The sequence below is a fragment of the Sarcophilus harrisii genome, chromosome 4 (genome assembly GCF_902635505.1).
Source record: "Sarcophilus harrisii chromosome 4, mSarHar1.11, whole genome shotgun sequence".
Lineage (NCBI taxonomy): Eukaryota > Metazoa > Chordata > Mammalia > Dasyuromorphia > Dasyuridae > Sarcophilus > Sarcophilus harrisii.
The window spans coordinates 190,510,367-190,528,201 of NC_045429.1; the positions used below are offsets into that span (position 1 = coordinate 190,510,367).

Below are 17,835 nucleotides of genomic sequence, written 5' to 3' on the forward strand. Positions count from 1 at the left end.
ACTTAATCTTAGTCTGCTTGTTTCCTCAATTGTAAATGGGGATAAAGATAGTACCTACCTTGCAGAGTCACTAGGAGAATCAAATGTGATATTTATTGAAAAAACAACAAAAAAATGTTTCGCACCACGCCAAGGAACATAATGCTGTATAAATGCTTTTTCCCTTCCTTTATCTTCCCTTTTAGGACAAAAATGTAAAGCAATATGTCCACTTGATGGTCACTGGACAAGGATCTCCCTTTTTAAGTGCCAACAGTCAAATTAAAGCTTATTGACAATCTAAAAACAGGGATTCCTAAAAATAGGGATATTTGCAGTATGCAGGGCCAAGAATGAATTTGGGGCTGATGGAGATAATTAGGAGGGGCAGGAGGTGTGGTGCTATTAGCATATGTTCTCAGGTGAAGGTTGGTTTAATAGGGTACATATGGTGGGTAAATTTACCTCAGTGAGAGGTAATTAGTATGTGGAGTGAATAGAGAGAATATATTAATACCAGGAGAATAAGTGAGAAATTATATCAGGAGAAAGTGGTTATAATTACTATAGTTCTCCTAAAAGGTTGATGGAAGGAGGTTGGGCTAGGTTAGCAAGGCTTGCTAATAATCATCAGGTTCACATAAGTGGAAGAATTATTTGGAGACCCCAAGTTAGGATTAAGGTTCGGCTGTGGATGCCTTCCTAGTTAGTGTTGGCTAGGCAGAATAGTACTGAGGAGGTGAGTCCATGGGCGATTATTAGTACTGTGGCTCCTTCTTGCCCTCTTTATGATACCTTTCCATTGTCATTGCAGAAATAAGAGAGAGCTTCTCAGGACAGAGGACTAATTTTTAATTCTTCGGCTATAAAAGTTTCATCACTAGGTGACCATGACCAGTCTACTGGTGATATATTTCACCAAGATTAACTAGGCCGATTCTTCTTTGTTTTGCCAGGCTCTTACTCAAAGCCTTTCCATCGGAGTTCCTCCCAGAGTCTATGCTTGGCTGTAATAGCTTCAGTTACTCAAGGACATCTCCATACCACAAGGGAAAAATAGCATAGAACTTTTGTGAACAACAAAAGATGTCCAAAAACATTTTAAATGATATTTTTGTAAGTTAATGGGCACATATACAGTCATATTTTTCCTCATTTTGTGCAACTACAATGTTGAAAATTGAGGAAAAGGAAGGCATTTGAAACAGGTCAAGGAGTATATAGGCAGACCTCCATCAAAAAGTCTCCTACAGAACTAATGAAAAAAAAAATCAAATGAAGATGGCCTAGCTGTACCAGATCTAAAACTATATTATAAAGCAGCGGGCACCAAAAACATTTGGTATTGGCTAAGAAATAGACTAGTTGATCAGTGGAATAGGTTAGGTTCACAGGACAAAATAGTCAATAACTATAGCAATCTAGTATTTGACAAATCCAAAGACCCCAGCTTTTGGGATAAGAATTCACTATTTGATATTAAGTGCTCTTGGATAGGCAGAGAAAATATAATAAAGATGACAATATTATTATTGTCATCTTTATTATATTCTCTCGGCCTAGTGCTATACTAATCAGACTCCCAAGAAACTATTTTAATGACCTAGAAAAAATAACAACAAAATTCATTTGGAAGAACAAAAGGTCAAGAATTTCAAGGGAACTAATGGAAAAAAAGAAATCAAATAAAGGTGGCCTAGCTGTACCAGACTTAAAACTATATTATAATGCAGCGGTCACCAAAACCATTTGATATTGTTAAGAAATAGACTAGTTGATCAGTAGAATAGGTTAGGTTTATAGGACAAAAGAGTCAATAACTATAGCAATCTAGTGTTTGACAAATGCAAAGACCCCAGCTTTTGGGATAAGAATTCACTATATGACAAAAACTGGGAAAACTGGAAATTAGTATGACAGAAACTAGGCATGGACCCACATTTAATACCGTACACCAAGATGAGATCAAAATGAGTTCATGATTTAGGCATAAAGAACGAGATTATCAAATTAAAAAGCTTTGGTACAAATAAAACTAATGCAGACAAGACTAGAAGGGAAGCAATAAACTGGGAAAACATTTTTACACTTAAAGGTTCTGATAAAGGCCTCATTTCCAAAATAAATAGAGAATTGACTCTATAAGAAATCAAGCCATTCTCCAATTGATAAATGGGCAAAGGATATGAACAGACAATTTTCAGATATAGAAATTGAAACTATTTCTACTCATATGAAAAGGTGCTCCAAATCATTATTGATCAGAGAAATGCAAATTAAGACAATTCTGAGATACTACTAAACACCTCTCAGATTGGCTAAAATGACAGGAAAAGATAATGACAAATGTTGGAGGGGATGTGGGAAAACTGGGACGCTGAAACATTATTGGTGGAGTTGTGAACGGATTCAACCATTCTGGAGAGCAATTTGGAACTATGCTCAAAAAACGATCAATCTGTGCATTCCCTTTGACCCAGCAGTTTCTACTGGACTTATATCCCAAAGAGATCTTAAAGGAGGGAATGGGACCCATCTGTGCAAAAATGTTTGCGGCAGCCCTTTTTGTAGTGGCAAGAAACTAGAAACTGAATGGCTGCCTATCAATTGGAGAATGTATGAATAAATTGTGGTAAATGAATGTCATGGAATGAAATGACCAGCAGGATGATTTCAGAAAGGCCTGGAGAGACTGATGAACTGATGCAAAGTGAAATGAGAAGAACCAGGAGATCATTATGCACTTCAACAACAATACTATATAATGATGAATTCTGATGGATGTGGCTCTCTTCAACGAGAGGATTCAAACCAGTTCCAATTGTTCAGTAATGAAGAGAATCAACTACACCCAAAAAGAGAATTATGAGAAATGAGTGTGGACCACAACATAGCATTTCTACTCTTTCTGTTATTGTTTGCTTGCAATCTTGTTTTCCTTCTCAGGTTTTTTTACCTTCTTTCTAGATCCGATCTTTCTTAAGCAGCAAGATAACTGTATAAATATGTATACATATATTATATTTAACATATACTCATTTAATATATATTGGAGTACCTGCTAGCTAGGGGGGGAGGGAAGGGGAAGGAGGAGAAAAGTTGGAATAGAAGGTTTTGCAAGAGTCAATATTGAAAAACTACCCTTGCATATGTTTTGTAAATAAAAAGCTATTTTAAAAAAAAGTCTCCCACATTTATTTCAGGGAGATCATCTGGATGACAGATCCTTTTAAAATGTATAAGCCCTGTGAGGTAACCTATTTCACACCTTGGTATTCATTACTTTAATTTGATAGTAAGATGAGATAGTTAGCTGCAGATTTCCTGTGCAGTTTAGATTGGATTAGGAAAGTAGAGGAAAGTAAAGAGAAGCACTCAATCTAGAGATAATAAAATAATGAAGGCACAAGGAGAAAATACTGAAGGTTAGGTGAAGTAATCAACCTCACTTTTGATAGTCATAGATTAACATAAAGGGAGCAAAAAGGGAGGAAAGAAAAATGAGAGAGGTACTAAAATGGAGTACTTTGTCTTTTTTTTTTTTTTTTGACCATTTTACTAAATCCCTAGTGGTAAGATTACATGCTAATGATTGAGAAATGAAGATTAATTTTGAAGACTGAAAAACCTCAATCTAAATCTTTACTCCAGTTTTTATCTCCCTATTCATTCTTCAATCTCCCTCCATTGGGAGAAGCTTGATTCCCATAATTAGTATGGCATTTGAGGAATTTTTTCTTTGCTCTCACACTCTAACCGCTTGCCCCTACCTTGATTATTGGGCTTTCTGGAAGCAATCATATTCAAATTTACACACACAGGTTCTGTTGAAAGACAGAAGGATGAACTCATGGGAAATACTAGGTGAGCTGGGAAGAAGCCACCACAGACTAAAGTAGGAGGAGAAACATTTCACCCCAATTTAGAACTAGATAACATTTAAAGAGGCACTTTCTAGGTATAAATAGCCCAAAAGCCATGTTATCCCTGAGCATTAAAAGAGATGTTTGGACAAAAGAGTATGAACATTATGACCTTAATCCTTCCCTTCAGCTAAAATTTTTGTACCAACTGGAAAAAGCATCTTCAGAAGAAAAGAACTGAAGACAATGACAAAAACAAATAGCCTTACCCCATATCAGAATGCCCACATAGAACAGTATTGTAAATATACTTCTCCAGTGTAGTGAAGACTAAGGGGGTTTGGGAGAATCGAGTATGCCCTGTTCTGTTTGACATTTTGAGTTTAGACTCATAACTCATGTTAAAGGGCAGCTTCTTGAAAAAATTATCAGCTCCTCTTTCCACCATCTGAGACCTGCCTACTTTTTAATTTTATCTCCCACTATCTCTGCTCTCTTCTCTAGCCAAATACTTTGTATCTCAATGTATCTTAAACTTTCCGGCTACTAATGCCTTCATCTCCTTTCTATCAAAGTTGTTTTCTTCATTCTTTAAAATCCAAGTCAATACATGAACTGATGCTAAGTGAGGACTATGGAAAACTTAAATGAGGATCAAAGCATGGTATTTTCACCTTTTTTGTTGTTTGCTTGCTTTTTTTTTTTCCTTTCTCATTTTTCCCCCTTTTCAATTTAATTTTTTTTTCTGCAGAATGATAAATGTGGAATTATGTATAGAAGAATTGTATATGTTTAACATATATTTGATTACTTACTTTCTAGGAAAGGGGATGGGGGAAAGGAAGGAGAAAAATTTGGAACACAAGCTTTTGCAAGGGCAAATGTCCTATCTTTGCATATATTTTGAAAATAAAAAGTTATTATTTAAAACCCAAGTCATATATCTTAACTCAATTGACATTTGCCATATAGTGCATCAAATTGTATTTACATATGTCCTTACTCTTAATCAATCTTAAGCTCTTTGGAAGATCAATCTTGTGAATCATTGTATCCTTCACACATTTTACACAACTTTACACATTGGGTGTTCAATAAATATTTAGTGAATATTATTGAATTTAGAAGTTGAATTGCTAGTTATCTAAAAATCACACCTGACCTTTATCTATTAAAAAACACTAAAATTTGCCTCTTTTGTGTTCATAATGCTTTTAGTTGTGAAGCTTGCCTTTCCAATTAAAGATTTTATGATTCTCTAAAGAAGAATTTATAAAATAACGATCTAAAGAATCAATAAGAGAATATTTTCCAATTGGCATACTACAGTTAGCTATGGTCTGAGTCTTTGAAAATCACTACATTCCATTGAATATAAAGGACAAGAAGGAAAAATTCAAAAGTAGGCACTGTGACAAAGGTGTGCCAGAATACTAATAGAATAATGAAATTCTTTAAATGTTTTGCATATTAAAAAAGAACTATGCATAAAATAAATTGAAATATGGCTTAGTAAATAGGATAAACTAGGAACAGACATTAAAAAGTTTCTGAAAAATAAGACTTTATTATATACCAAGCATTATTATAAACAAGATAAAATGCATCCATGGTCTTCAAGGTACTTATTACACCATTTTCATGCAAATGAATTAATTACCATCTCACTTACCTAACTTTTGCTAATCTGGAATGGTTTGTTAAACAACATTACAAAATGATCCTCTATAATTCCCTACACTACAAGAATAAGGTATATAAGCCAAATGTTATAGAATAAGAAAATTAAATTTCTGCTCATCATTTCAAGATAGAACAGAATCAAGATACAGAAGACAGAGTCTGGAAATCCCAGGTTCTTGCCGGATATACCACTTATGTGAATCCTAGGCAAATCACTTAACCTCTGAAGGCCCCTCACAACTCTCTAAAATTAACTTGAGGGAAGTGGGGAAATTGAGAGGAGGTGAAGGATGGGAATTACACTGACAATATAGAAGAGATTTCCATATTTGGAAAAAAGGCCAATCCTTGGTACAGAACAAAATGCCTTTGTTAATTAGCAAAACCAAATAGCACTCTCTAGTAACTACTAGAATTTCCTGGTTATCCTCTTAGAGGAAAGGGCAGAAAACATAGTTTATGTTTTGCTCAGGATCCCTTTTCTGAAGCTCCCAGAAATCCTTTAAGTCCCCCTGCCTTCATCTACATACAATAAATACCCACTTTAGCCAAAATCTCTAATTTAGAGAATCTGAAGGAATTAAAAAAAAAAAAAAAAAAAAAAAGAATTATCTAGTTATTGCTCAGTCCTGACTTATCCAAATATATCCAGCTATAATCTGTGTATGGCTAAAAGTCATGAATCCATGAATAACTAAAAGCTATACACTCAATTCTTCAAAATCAGAACTCTAATTATGTCCATGCCTAGAACTTACAGGAATGATATCACCTGGGAGTGGCTTCTAAGGCAGGCTCCTGGGCTTCCACAGAAGTAGAATCTTCTTCTGTCTCAGAAGAAGGGCTATCAAGAAGAGGACCAGCATCCTCCATTTCTAAATGTTCTGATTTTTCCAGTTCATTGCCCATGCCCGTGTTCTCTTTGGCTTGCAACTCCTGGTCTTCCATTTCCAAAGTTTTGTCTGGAGCTTGAGCTGCAACTTCCTCATCTTCCTTCTGTTGTGCAAAGCTACAAATCATGTTGGGTCTGTATGAAAAATCATTGTCCTTTATCTGCAGCCATTCTACACCACCTATGCCAGAAAAGAAATAATTATGCGAAGAAATAGGGATGGGGAAGTGAAAAAAGTTATAAATTAGCATTTCTCTCAATTAATAGAATCTTAGACTGATATTCCCAAATAAACATGTCAAGGGAAACATTAATACATTTAATACATTAAAACATTTAATACATTAAGGCATATGTGCCACTGATCATGAGTGTTCATCTAAAAATCTTAGAAATCTAAGAGTGAGTATAGTGAAAAATTACATACAGCCAAAAAGAAAAAGAAAATCCATTTATCTCGAAAAACCAAAAACAAAAACAGAAAAGTGCCTAATCACTTGTCCATCACAGGTCTAGACATCTCCTAAAACGATCTCTGACACTAATGATCTGGTCATCAAATCAAATCATCATCTTGATCATGTTTGAGTTCTTTGAAACATGATACTGTTGACCCACTCTTCCATGCCCACACTGGATATTTTCTCTACCACAGAATTCCAGAAACCAATTCAAATATAATTTCTCAGTAAGCAATAACTTGTATGATCTTCAGAGATTATACTTTATTGAGGTTTAAATCTGTAGGTTAAACCTAAACTTGTATACAGTGTTCATAGCTCTTTCAGTAATTATCTGAGCCAATATGCTTGAATTAGTTTCTAAGTATCATCCAGACATCAACATACTAGTTCCTTGAAGGCAGAAACTGTTTTTGCATTTTTTTTGTTGTATACCCATCTTTAGAGCAGTTCCTGATAGAGTATGCACTTAACCACACTTTTTAACCGATTGATATAAGTTCAAATGACTATTTTTTGAAAATGATGTATACCAACCTATGCTTTCTTCTCCCTCCTTCTTCTCAGTCAGAAGTGTTCTTGTCATACTGAGCTTCTTCATTGTGTGACACTTGTATTTCAGCTCTGTTTTATGGTTACCTTCTGCATCAACTATAAACAAAGTTACTTCAATTACCACAATGCTCAATTTCATATGATCTTAACCTGAAAAATCGAGAGTAATCACTTACCTTGGTCAGTATTTTCTTCAAACACAACACAGGTCCCAAGAGTATCTACAGGAAAAGTAGAGGACAATTTATTGAAAAATAAGGTTCTTCTCACTCAGAAAGTCATATAATTAAAAAGGAGTTTCTGATAGTGAACTATTCCTACCTTCATATTCCCCTGCAAAGACATAGCTGTCCACTTGAAGAATAGGTCTCTCTGTGTCAATGCCCTATGAATTGAACATTATAAAATATAGTCAGAGATAGATTCAACAGGTTACCTTGCGGAAAACCTTTAATGCACACAAACATCCTTCAAGTAAGAATTCTAAGAAATGATGTTATTCTAACCATATTAGTTTGAGTCCAGATAATACTTCTTTGGTGAATTTTCTATCTACTCCATGTAAAGCCAACTCTGAAAGATTAAACGAAAGGATGGTTAAATAGCTCTCAGCACTTTATTAAAGGGAAGTATAATATAAGTGATAATTCACTCAGCAGCAAATAGTCAGTCAATATACATTTAATAAGCTCCTACAATTGCCATGCAATGTGTTAAATTCTAGGAAGAGGCAAAAGGTAGTTCCTGCTCTCAAGGAAACCACAATTGAGGAAATAAATAAAATAAGCAAATAAATATGTTCAAATAAAGTATAGACAAGATAAATAGGAAATCCGTAAGAGGGTTTGAGAAAGGCTTCTTGTAGAAGATGGGATTTTAGTTGGGAATTAAAGGAGACCATAGAAGCCAAAAGCAGAGATGAGGAGGGAAGAGTGTTTTAAGCAAAGGGAATAGCCAGAGAAAATTCCCACACTTTACATATCTTTTCCTATTCACTGTCTCCCCATTCTTCTCCATGTTTATCTGTTTCTCATTCTCTTCATGTATCTATCCTTCCCCCATTACTCCTCTTCAGTAGCAGCCCAAAACTATATGCATTTTATAGTTTTCTATTTTTCATGCAAATTGTATTTCCTATTCTAACTGTAAAAGGACAGAATATTTTATATTTCTCTTAAATAAAATTCTGATATATGGCTCTCAAATAATTTTGAGGTTAGTAGATGGAGAAAAGGATTCAACTTGGAGGAAAAAAATGAGTAAGTGACAACTCACTCAGCAGCAAATAGTCACTCAAACCTAAAACTTGCTTGCCCTGACTTAAATCATGTGATATGGATGATTGTTCATTTTAAAGATCTTTAGGAAAAGAAAGTCCACAACTTGGGTACTTAATCATGCTTTACAATGATTTACTATTTTAAAAATATAATCTCCTACCACAATTTTACATAGCAACTATCACACTTAACACAGAAATTTTCTTTAAATAAAATTTAGAGACAACTATAAATATTTAGCAGACAAAGCCTTTGTGATCACTGCAGCTTACATCTATGCAGTTCAAATCCTTCCTTAGTCAGTTACCATATTGGTGTAACATTGACCAAGTCATTTCACCTCTGAACTTAATTTTTTTCCATCTGCAAAATGATGATGGTAAGAGTGCTCACCCTCCCAGAGTTGCTGAAGATACAATGAGATAATTGTAAACCACTTCTCAAACCTTAATGTGAGTTACTATTATCATACCTAATGGTGTACCAAATGCTTTCCTAACAAAATTCCTGCGATACAGGATTCAGAAAAAATATGAATACTTTTTCCCATTCTGCAAAAGAGGAAACTAAAGTTCAAAAAATTGTGACTCTGCCCAAACTCAGAACCAGGACTCAAACCTAGGTTTACTAAATTGAAATTGTATTCTTTTTTTCTTTTTCGTACATTCTGCAGTTAATAAGAGTTTCACCTTGTTTTTAATTTAGGAATGTCAGACACATTTAATTTATAAAATGCCAGAAACTCACCAAAATCTTGCATTTGTTTCCACATCTTGTTAAAAACTCTGAATCAATAATGCCGGATAATTCCACCATGACCAATTGCTCCTGGAGGGGAAAAGAAAAAGGTGTTAAAAGCTATCAGTTGACAAACTAGATTCCTATTTTTTAAAGAACAGCTGAATAAATTCTGTACATTAATGCCAAACTATTACTATGATGTAAGAAATATCAAACATGAATACAGAGAAGCATGAAACTTGTGAGGAAATAATTAAAGTCAATAATATACACAATTACAAAAATGTAAATGAAAAAAATAAAAGAGTAACTAGGATGAATATTACAGAATTATGAAAAACAAGTAGTCACAAAGAAGATGTATCCATTCTTGCAGAAACAGGAAATTCTAGCCATGAAACATTGCATATATTTTCTAAAAAATTATAGCTTTTTATTGACAAAATATATGCATGGGTAATTTTTCAACATTGACCCTTGCAAAAACTTATGTTCCAACTTTTTCCCTCCTTCCCTCACCCCTCCCCTAGATGGCAGGCAGTCTCATACATATTAAACATGTTAAAGTATATCTTAAATACAATATATGTGTACATATTTGTACAGTTCTCTTGTTGCACAAGAAAAATCAGATTCAGAAAGGTAAAAATAACATGGGAAGAAAAACAAAAATGCAAGCAGTCCACATTTATTTCCCAGTGTTCTTGCTCTGAGTGTAGCTGGCTCTGTTCATCACTGATCAACTGGAACTGAATTGGATCTTCTCATTGCCTAAGATATCCACTTCCATCAGAATTGATCCTCATATGGTATTGTTGTTGAAGTGTATATTGATCTCCTGGTTCCGCTCATTTCATTTAGCATCAGTTCATGTAAGTCTCTCCAAGCCTCTCTATATTCATCCTGCTGGTTTCTTACAGAACAATAATATTCTATAACATTCATATACCACAATGTACCCAGCCATTCTCCAATTGATAGACATCCATTCAATTTCCATGTTACATATTTTCAAATGTTTTTGACATCCTAATGGATTTTATTAATTTTTTTCTTCTTCCTCTTGGTAGTTTTTTCCCTTTAAAAATATTCTTTGCTATATAGGATGTTCTTCTGAGACAGGGGAGGTGAAAGAATACTGGAAGAAATTTAGATGATATTAAAACAAAGCTATCAAGAATTCTTTTTAGAAAGTTTGCCACAGTAATACAGGAAAACACTTTTTAATGGTAGACTCTGCCATTCACTATATATGTAACTTCCTCTATACAACAAACAAAAATTCACAGTCCTAAGAACACAAATCTGACCATGTCACCCTCTTTAAGCTTCAGTGACTCACTACTGCCTTCAGGATTAAAAAATATATATATATATATCAAACTTCTCTGGCATTTGAAGCCCTTCACATCCAGCTCCAATATGTTTTATATCAATTTCTCTATATTGTCCCTCACTCATTCCTATTCTTGCCATTCCTTCTCCCAGCTTTGCATCCTTACACCAGTTCTTTATATTAACAAGCATTTATTTAGCATCTATATGTTAGGCACTGTAAGTCCTAGGGGCGCTTTACAAAGACAAAAATAGTCCTTGTTCTCCAGGAATGTTTAATGGACAACATGCAGAAACCTAGTTACAAATAAGATATATGATAAACTGCAGAACCCTTAAAAGGAAGATACTAGAATTACAAGAATTGAAAAAGGTGGGGTTTTAGCTTAATCTTGAAGAGAAGTCAGGGAATCCAGTCAAGAGAACAGCTTGTGAAAATGTATAAGAAAAGTATAGTAAGAAGACTAGTGTCACTGAATCTCAGAGTTCTTGGGAAAATAAGGAGTAAGATTGGAAAAGTGGCTAGATCATGAAGGACTTTTTTTTTTTATTACCGGGATCAAACCTGCTCTTTAGGAAGATCATTTTGATAGCCTCCTTAAGGTAGGGAGATGAATCAGATAGGGTAGTCCAAGCGTGAGGAGATTCAGGGCTGTACCAAAGTGGTACAAAGAGAAGGAAGGCATGTACTGGAGATGCTGCAAAGGTAGATTCCACAAGACTTGGCCAAATTTTGGAAATGGGAGATGAGCAAGAGCCAGAAATCAAGGATACCTAAGTTGCCAGCCTGGATGACTGGGATGATATGATATCCTCAACAGTAATAGGGAAATAGGAAGAAGAATTGATTTGGGGAAACACGAAGAATTCCGTTTGGACATGTTAAACTTAACACTTCTATGGAAATCTAGTTTGGGGTATCCAATAAGCAGTTAGAAAAGCTTCCTTTACTTATCTCTCCCCAATTAGATAGTACAGCAGATAGAGCACTTGGCTTCGAGTCAGGAAGACCCATATTCAAATCCCGCCTCAGACACTTAGTACCTGAGTGTTTACTTAACCCTGTTTGCCTCAGTTTTTTCATTTGTAAAATAATCTGGGAAAAGAAAATGGCAGACCACTCCAATATCTCTGCCAAGAAAACCTCAAAAACAACAAAGAGTTGAACACAACTGAATCTAATTAGATTCCTAGTTGCTTTAAGGCTCAGCTCATAACTCTTCCTATAAGAGGCTTTTCCTGACTGTCCCAGTTGCATTGCTCCCATATACAGAATTTTGCAATTTTATTTATCTTTGGATAGGTTTCTGCTTTCTAGAATGTAATCTTCTTGAAGGCAGAGACTCTCTCATTTCCCTCTTTATATCTCCAGAATCTAGGAGAGTTCCTTGTTACATAATTATCACTAATCATGCTTATTGTCTTGACCTGACTGGAAGCCCATTACATCAATGTACAGGATAAAGAGTGCACAATTTGAAGCTATAGGTCTGACATTAAAATCTATGTCATTTTCTGTGTGATTTGCTAAGTAACTTAGAACTCCAGCCCTCATCAGTAAAAAAAGTTTTTGACTGAGTAATTCCTGAGAATTCTTTTAGTTCTAATAATCTTCATAACTTTCCCATGGATTTTATCAGAAAATTAAAGAAAAAGTCATCATAATTCTACACACCACATATTTTCATATCAAATTAAATTCTAAGCAGAACGGATCTTAAAATAATTTCACTATGACTTTTGCCTTTTGATTACAAATGCACATTTAGGACAAAGTACAAAATATTAGAAAAGGATGATGAATTTAAGTCAGGAGAGCTGGACTAAAGTCTTTTTATTGACTAGTTGTATGCCCTAATCAAATCCTTAAAAAAAAAAGTTTAGTTATTTTTATCTGTAAAAAATAAGCTTAGATTGTATTTCTCAAAAATTGTTTTGCAAAATTTGTTCCCTATAGCTGTAAATAGAAGGGTTTCTTGAAAACACCCTTGATGCTGGTCATGTTTTTCAAGGAAAAAATAAATAAAACCTTGATGCTGGTCATGTTTTCCAAGGAAAAAATAAATTAAAAAACTTTCATTCTAAGCAAATGAATCAAGTTTCTAAAATACTATATTGCATTGCAACATTAAGTTTTGATAGGTCCAGGCAGGGAAAAAATACAGGTTGCTTTCATAGCAAGAGGTAAAGATGGTCACACTGGTTGCTAAGACTTTTTAAGAGGTGGAAAAAAAGGAGTCCACTCTTATGCTGATTTTCTAAGGGTGAATTTCATAAGGGTAGGTAATGACAACAAATAGATGAACTTTGAGCTATATCAAGGTTTCTTAAACTTTTTCCATTTTTCATCCAAGAAATTTTTATAAGACTCAGGATATATAGGTATACAAATCAAACATTTATTTCACAATTGCCACACACAATGAGTAGATCTTACATGGAAGGACTGATGGTTTAAGAAGGTAGGCTCTATGTGAGCAGAATACCATGATCAAACAGAAATTTCTAGATATTTTGCAAGGATGAAAGTTGCAAACTATTTTTGCATGTACTTTAAAAAGAAAAAGCCATTCAACAACAAGATTATGTGTTGATTAATTCTGATGGCCGTGGCTTTTTCCAACAAGAGGTGATTCAAACCAATTCCAATAGACTTGGGATGCAGCCAGAAAGAGGTCTGTCAGGACTGAATATGATCACAATATAATTTTTTAATTTGCTTGTTTTTTTATTTATTTCATTTTCCCCTTTTTGATCTGATTTTTTTTTTTTGTGCAGCGTGAGGTATTTGGAACACAAGGTTTTGCAACTATCTTTGCATATACTTTGTTTTTTTTATTTTTATTTTTAAATAGCCTTTTATTTACAGATTATATGTATGGGTAACTTTACAGCATTGACAATTCTTTGCATATACTTTGAAAATAAGACTGTTATTTAAAAAAACAAAAAAGAAAAAGCTATTATTAAAAATAAAAAAAAAAAAAGCTGAATTTAATTTGTCCCAATTCTTCCCGACTTTACCCCCAGACTAGACCAGCATTTATGACTTTCACCAATAGTCCCCACCTCCCTTAGAACCATCACTAACCAACCCTTGTAGAGGAGCCCTGGAAAAAGGGTAGCCCTTTCTCCCCGGATCGCCAGTCGTGCTTCCAGCCCAACCCTCCCAGCGGGCATCCGGGGAACAACTCCTAGAGAGAGGGGATTAGTGACCCTAAGCGCCCTTCAGCAGGCAGTAGAACCAGCCAAAAATACCAAGACACTCCCGAGGCACGGTGCCGGCAGGTTAAAGCCCCGCGACCGCTTTGGCCCCTATCCCGCCATGGGTCCCGGGGAGACCCTTTATCCCGGGAGGCCAGTGCGGGACGCGCAGCCTGGCCGCTGCTCCTGCAGCTGTGAAAAGCAGCTGCTGAAGAGCCAGACAGCAGCATCCGGGTCTCCCAAGTCCCGGGCCGCGTCACCCAAGTCCCGGGCCGCGTCAAAACGTTCCGCGCCGCGTCACCCAAGTCCCGGGCCGCGTCACCCAAGTCCCGGGCCGCGTCACCCAAGTCCCGGGCCGCGTCAAAACGTTCCGCGCCGCGTCACCCAAGTCCCGGGCCGCGTCAAAACGTTCCGCGCCGGCTCCTGAGGAGAACAAGGCATTAAGAGTTCTGTCTAAGGACCGTCGGTGCTTTCCCTCTGCCTCTCCCTAGGATGGGAGCGCCTTGAGAGCGGGGACAGCCTCTCTTTTCTATCTGCGGCGCAGCACAGCGTTAGTCGTTCCTCAATTGTGCCCGACTCTTCCTGACCCTGGCCACTTACCTCCTCTTCGTCATCCTCCTCCTCCTCTTCGCGCCCGGAAGCTCGTTCATGCAGGGCGGCAGCCTCCATAGTCCTCGGGCGTGGGGTTTGAATTGCTTTTCCCCGCAGCTGCCCCCCCAGTATCACGTGATCGAGCATGGCCTTCCCCCCTCCCTCTCTTGCGCCGCCATCTTGGGGGCGGGCTTCTAAAGAGCTACTTCAGCTTCCGGTTCCGGCTTCCACCATAGCAAAAGAACAGACTCTCCGGGGCGCAATGCTCGTGAGTTCACCTACTCATTAACTACATCTAAGTCTCGACGGACCACGGGCAGGGTTGGCCAAGCGAAGCCCTTGCCGAGAATACATTAACTGAGCAAGCATGTGTTAAGTGCCTACCTCGTGCTTTGGGAACTAATCTGTTAGTCAAGGCCGCAAGCATTTATTGAGCACCTACTGTGTTCGGGGAAGGCAAAAACATGGTTTCATACACCCTAGACTATGTACGGTTAACACACATGGGGAAGGCCACGGTGGGGGGTGGGCCTCCCGCGAGGAAGAAACCAAAGGCAAAATGCAAGAGAAAAGGAAGAGCGGTGGGAAAGAAGCCTGAGGAATGCTGGGTTTGGATTGGGATCGCACAGTTTAGTCCCGTCATGGATTCGAATTCTGCACTTCTGACTTCACTGCCCCCCATTCTCTAGCTTTTATTAACTGTCGGACTCTTGTTCTTTTTTTTTTTTTTTTTTTTTTAAATAGTAACTTTTTATTGCCAGAACCCACGCCAGGGTAGTTTTTTTTTTACAACATTATCCCTCGCACTTACTTCAGTTCCGATTTTTCCCGCCCATCCTCCACCCCCTCCCCTAGATGGCAAGCAGTCCTATACATGTTGAATATGTCAGACAGTGTTCTAATCGCTTGGATTACCCCCACTCCTCCAACCAAGCGGAATCGGCCCGCCACTGGTCCCCGGATCAAGTGGGACATTAGATGCCTCGAAAGGGAGACGAGCTGAATCAAGGGGGGGGGGGGGGGGGGAAAGGCTGTTGCTATGATACAATTCAGTCACACGTGTTAGGTCAACCAAAATAGAAATAAGGTAAAGTGCTTTATAAATGCTGATTATTAGTTATCATTACATCCCAAATGGCCACAGAAAGTGGAGGGAAAAAATGACGTGTCCTTGCTTACAATAGTTTACAATCAAAGGGAGTCAGGAGGAGTCCAGTATAGATAAGAATAATATAGGCTGTCCCATGAGGGGCCAAAGCAAAGGTCCCGATAAAATGCTCTGGAACAGTTTTAAAGAAATTGTAGTCATTTTCAGCTAGAGGATTAGGGAATACTTCATAGAGGGGATAGATAGCACCTGAACTGGGCTAATAGCTTTCTGTCTACTGAATATTCTAACAAGGATATTAAAAGAATTGCCTATCTAGCTGAAGATAGACAATCCTTCTGGTTTACATTCAATTCATGGCAACTCCGTTCCAGATGAGATTTTTCGATCCTGAGATATATAAAGCAAGCAAGACGAGTGAAGAAAATAACTTCAATTTTGACCAAATTTCTAGTTACCTATGATTTTAAACATAATGTTGATGTCTAGAACTATAAAACAAATGAAAGAGGATAATCACCTACTCCACCTGGGTTAATGCAATTCCAGTATCTGAGAAATGGAATTGGTGTTTAAAACTCAGTGTTTTAAACTCTGCCACTAGGAGGAGACAAATGAATTAAAAATAACAGTAAAGCACTTGAAAACAGTAAAATATGTCAAGATGTAGTTCATCTTAAATCAATATTTCAAAGATATATCATTTCATTGGGGTGGATAGACAGATAATTTCTCTTCTGCTTTAGCAGACAGTCTTACCAAACTGTTAGGATCAAACAAAGCAAAGCAAAACAAAACAACCCAACAAACCTCTTGCCCACCCTTCTGGTAATGATATTTCCTGAATTTAGACAGACTGTTTTATATATAACTAGAACAAAACCTTTCAAATTCCTAGGGAACTTGGGTTCTACTGAATTAATTTTCAAGAATACAGACTTTTTTTTTTAGATAAAATAAAGCATTGGCATGGGACTTCAGTGAAGAGCAGTTCCATCACTTTATTTTGTGTAATAAATCAAGCATTACCTACAGTTATCTTTAAATGAATGTTAACATTTCATCTTAAAACCAGCAACATTTATATATCTCTTATTCAATCTAAGGATATCAACCGTTCATCATAAAATGAAATCAAATGAGATATAGTACTTTTAAATATTAAATCACTGTTATGAATGCCGGCTATTATTAATTTTAACAAGTGTCAGTGCCATAGTTTGACAAGCTAATATTTAGAGCTAAAAACTAAATATAGGAGTGGATACAAAATTATTTAACCCAAATTTTCTAAGTGCTAAAGCAGTGTTTCCTAAAATGTAATTTGGAGGATTTTCAAGAGTTGAAACTCATAGTCTGGAAAATGATCAAGGGTTAGAGCACTATTAATGAGTGAAAATGTAGTAAGTAGAAGACTGGAGACTATGGAATTAGTAACAAGAGATATTCTAAGAGTTATTTTGGGGTATTTGCATTAGCTCTATATTGTAAATTAAGACTATAAATTGGAGAAGCTGTCAGTCTGCATCAGTGATTTAAGCTTCCAAATTGGGAGTTTCCAAATTAGATTAAATCTCAGCAATAAACAGCTTCTCCCCCACCCCTTTCTTACCCCACCTCCACCAAAAAAAGGAAAATTACTACCCAATCCCACAAACAACTAATTCTCTAAAACTATGATTTGCAGGATAATTGCCTAATCTGCATTCGGTGAGGAAATCTCAGTAGGAATTTCCCTACTCCAGTGAAATCACAGGGACAGAACATGATTATTACTACATATTTTAGGAAGACTTAATTATTTATCCATGAGCAAAAGGAAGGACAATGACCCAGAAATACTTTAATTTAAGGAAAAGAGAAAATCACTAATATCAAAATTAAATCTGGTTTAGGAGGTTTTTTATGGTATCCTTAATAGCTTTAAAAATGAGAAACATCTTATAAGACAATACTGCTTTTTAACATATGGGACCTTGAGCAAGTCAGTTAGCTTCTTTTAAAAATGTTTTACTTTAAATTTTGAATAAATAATTTACATTCTGAAATGGGGAGCTGTTTCATGTATCTCCTCAGAACCTTAGTATCATCACTTTGGTATGGAAGTCTAATTAAACCCCTCCCCAAATGATCCTGTTATGTT

The 17,835-nt window shown here is 36.3% G+C and overlaps 1 protein-coding gene across 1 annotated transcript; it reads right to left on the reverse strand.

The window, feature by feature from the left end:
- Positions 1 to 5,386: 5,386 nt before the first annotated feature.
- On the reverse strand, positions 5,387 to 14,863 carry GTF3C6 (general transcription factor IIIC subunit 6). Its single transcript, XM_003770644.4, has 6 exons — positions 14,594 to 14,863; positions 9,461 to 9,541; positions 7,755 to 7,818; positions 7,610 to 7,654; positions 7,416 to 7,529; positions 5,387 to 6,598 (listed from the first exon to the last, which is right to left on the reverse strand). The coding sequence occupies exons 1-6, from the start codon at positions 14,729 to 14,731 to the stop codon at positions 6,294 to 6,296; spliced, it is 747 nt and encodes a 248-aa protein (XP_003770692.2). The 5' UTR covers positions 14,732 to 14,863; the 3' UTR covers positions 5,387 to 6,293.
- Positions 14,864 to 17,835: the final 2,972 nt, after the last annotated feature.

Bases quoted from the DNA above. Each gene is read 5' to 3' on its own strand.
- GTF3C6 (XM_003770644.4), bottom strand. From the start codon at position 14,731: ATGCTCGATCACGTGATACTGGGGGGGCAGCTGCGGGGAAAAGCAATT. The intron at 7,819-9,460 runs GTGAGTTTCTGG...TTCAATTCATAG, and splicing joins GAAACAAATGCAAGATTTTG to GGCATTGACACAGAGAGACC. The intron at 7,530-7,609 runs GTAAGTGATTAC...CTTTGTTTATAG, and splicing joins TGAAGAAAATACTGACCAAG to TTGATGCAGAAGGTAACCAT.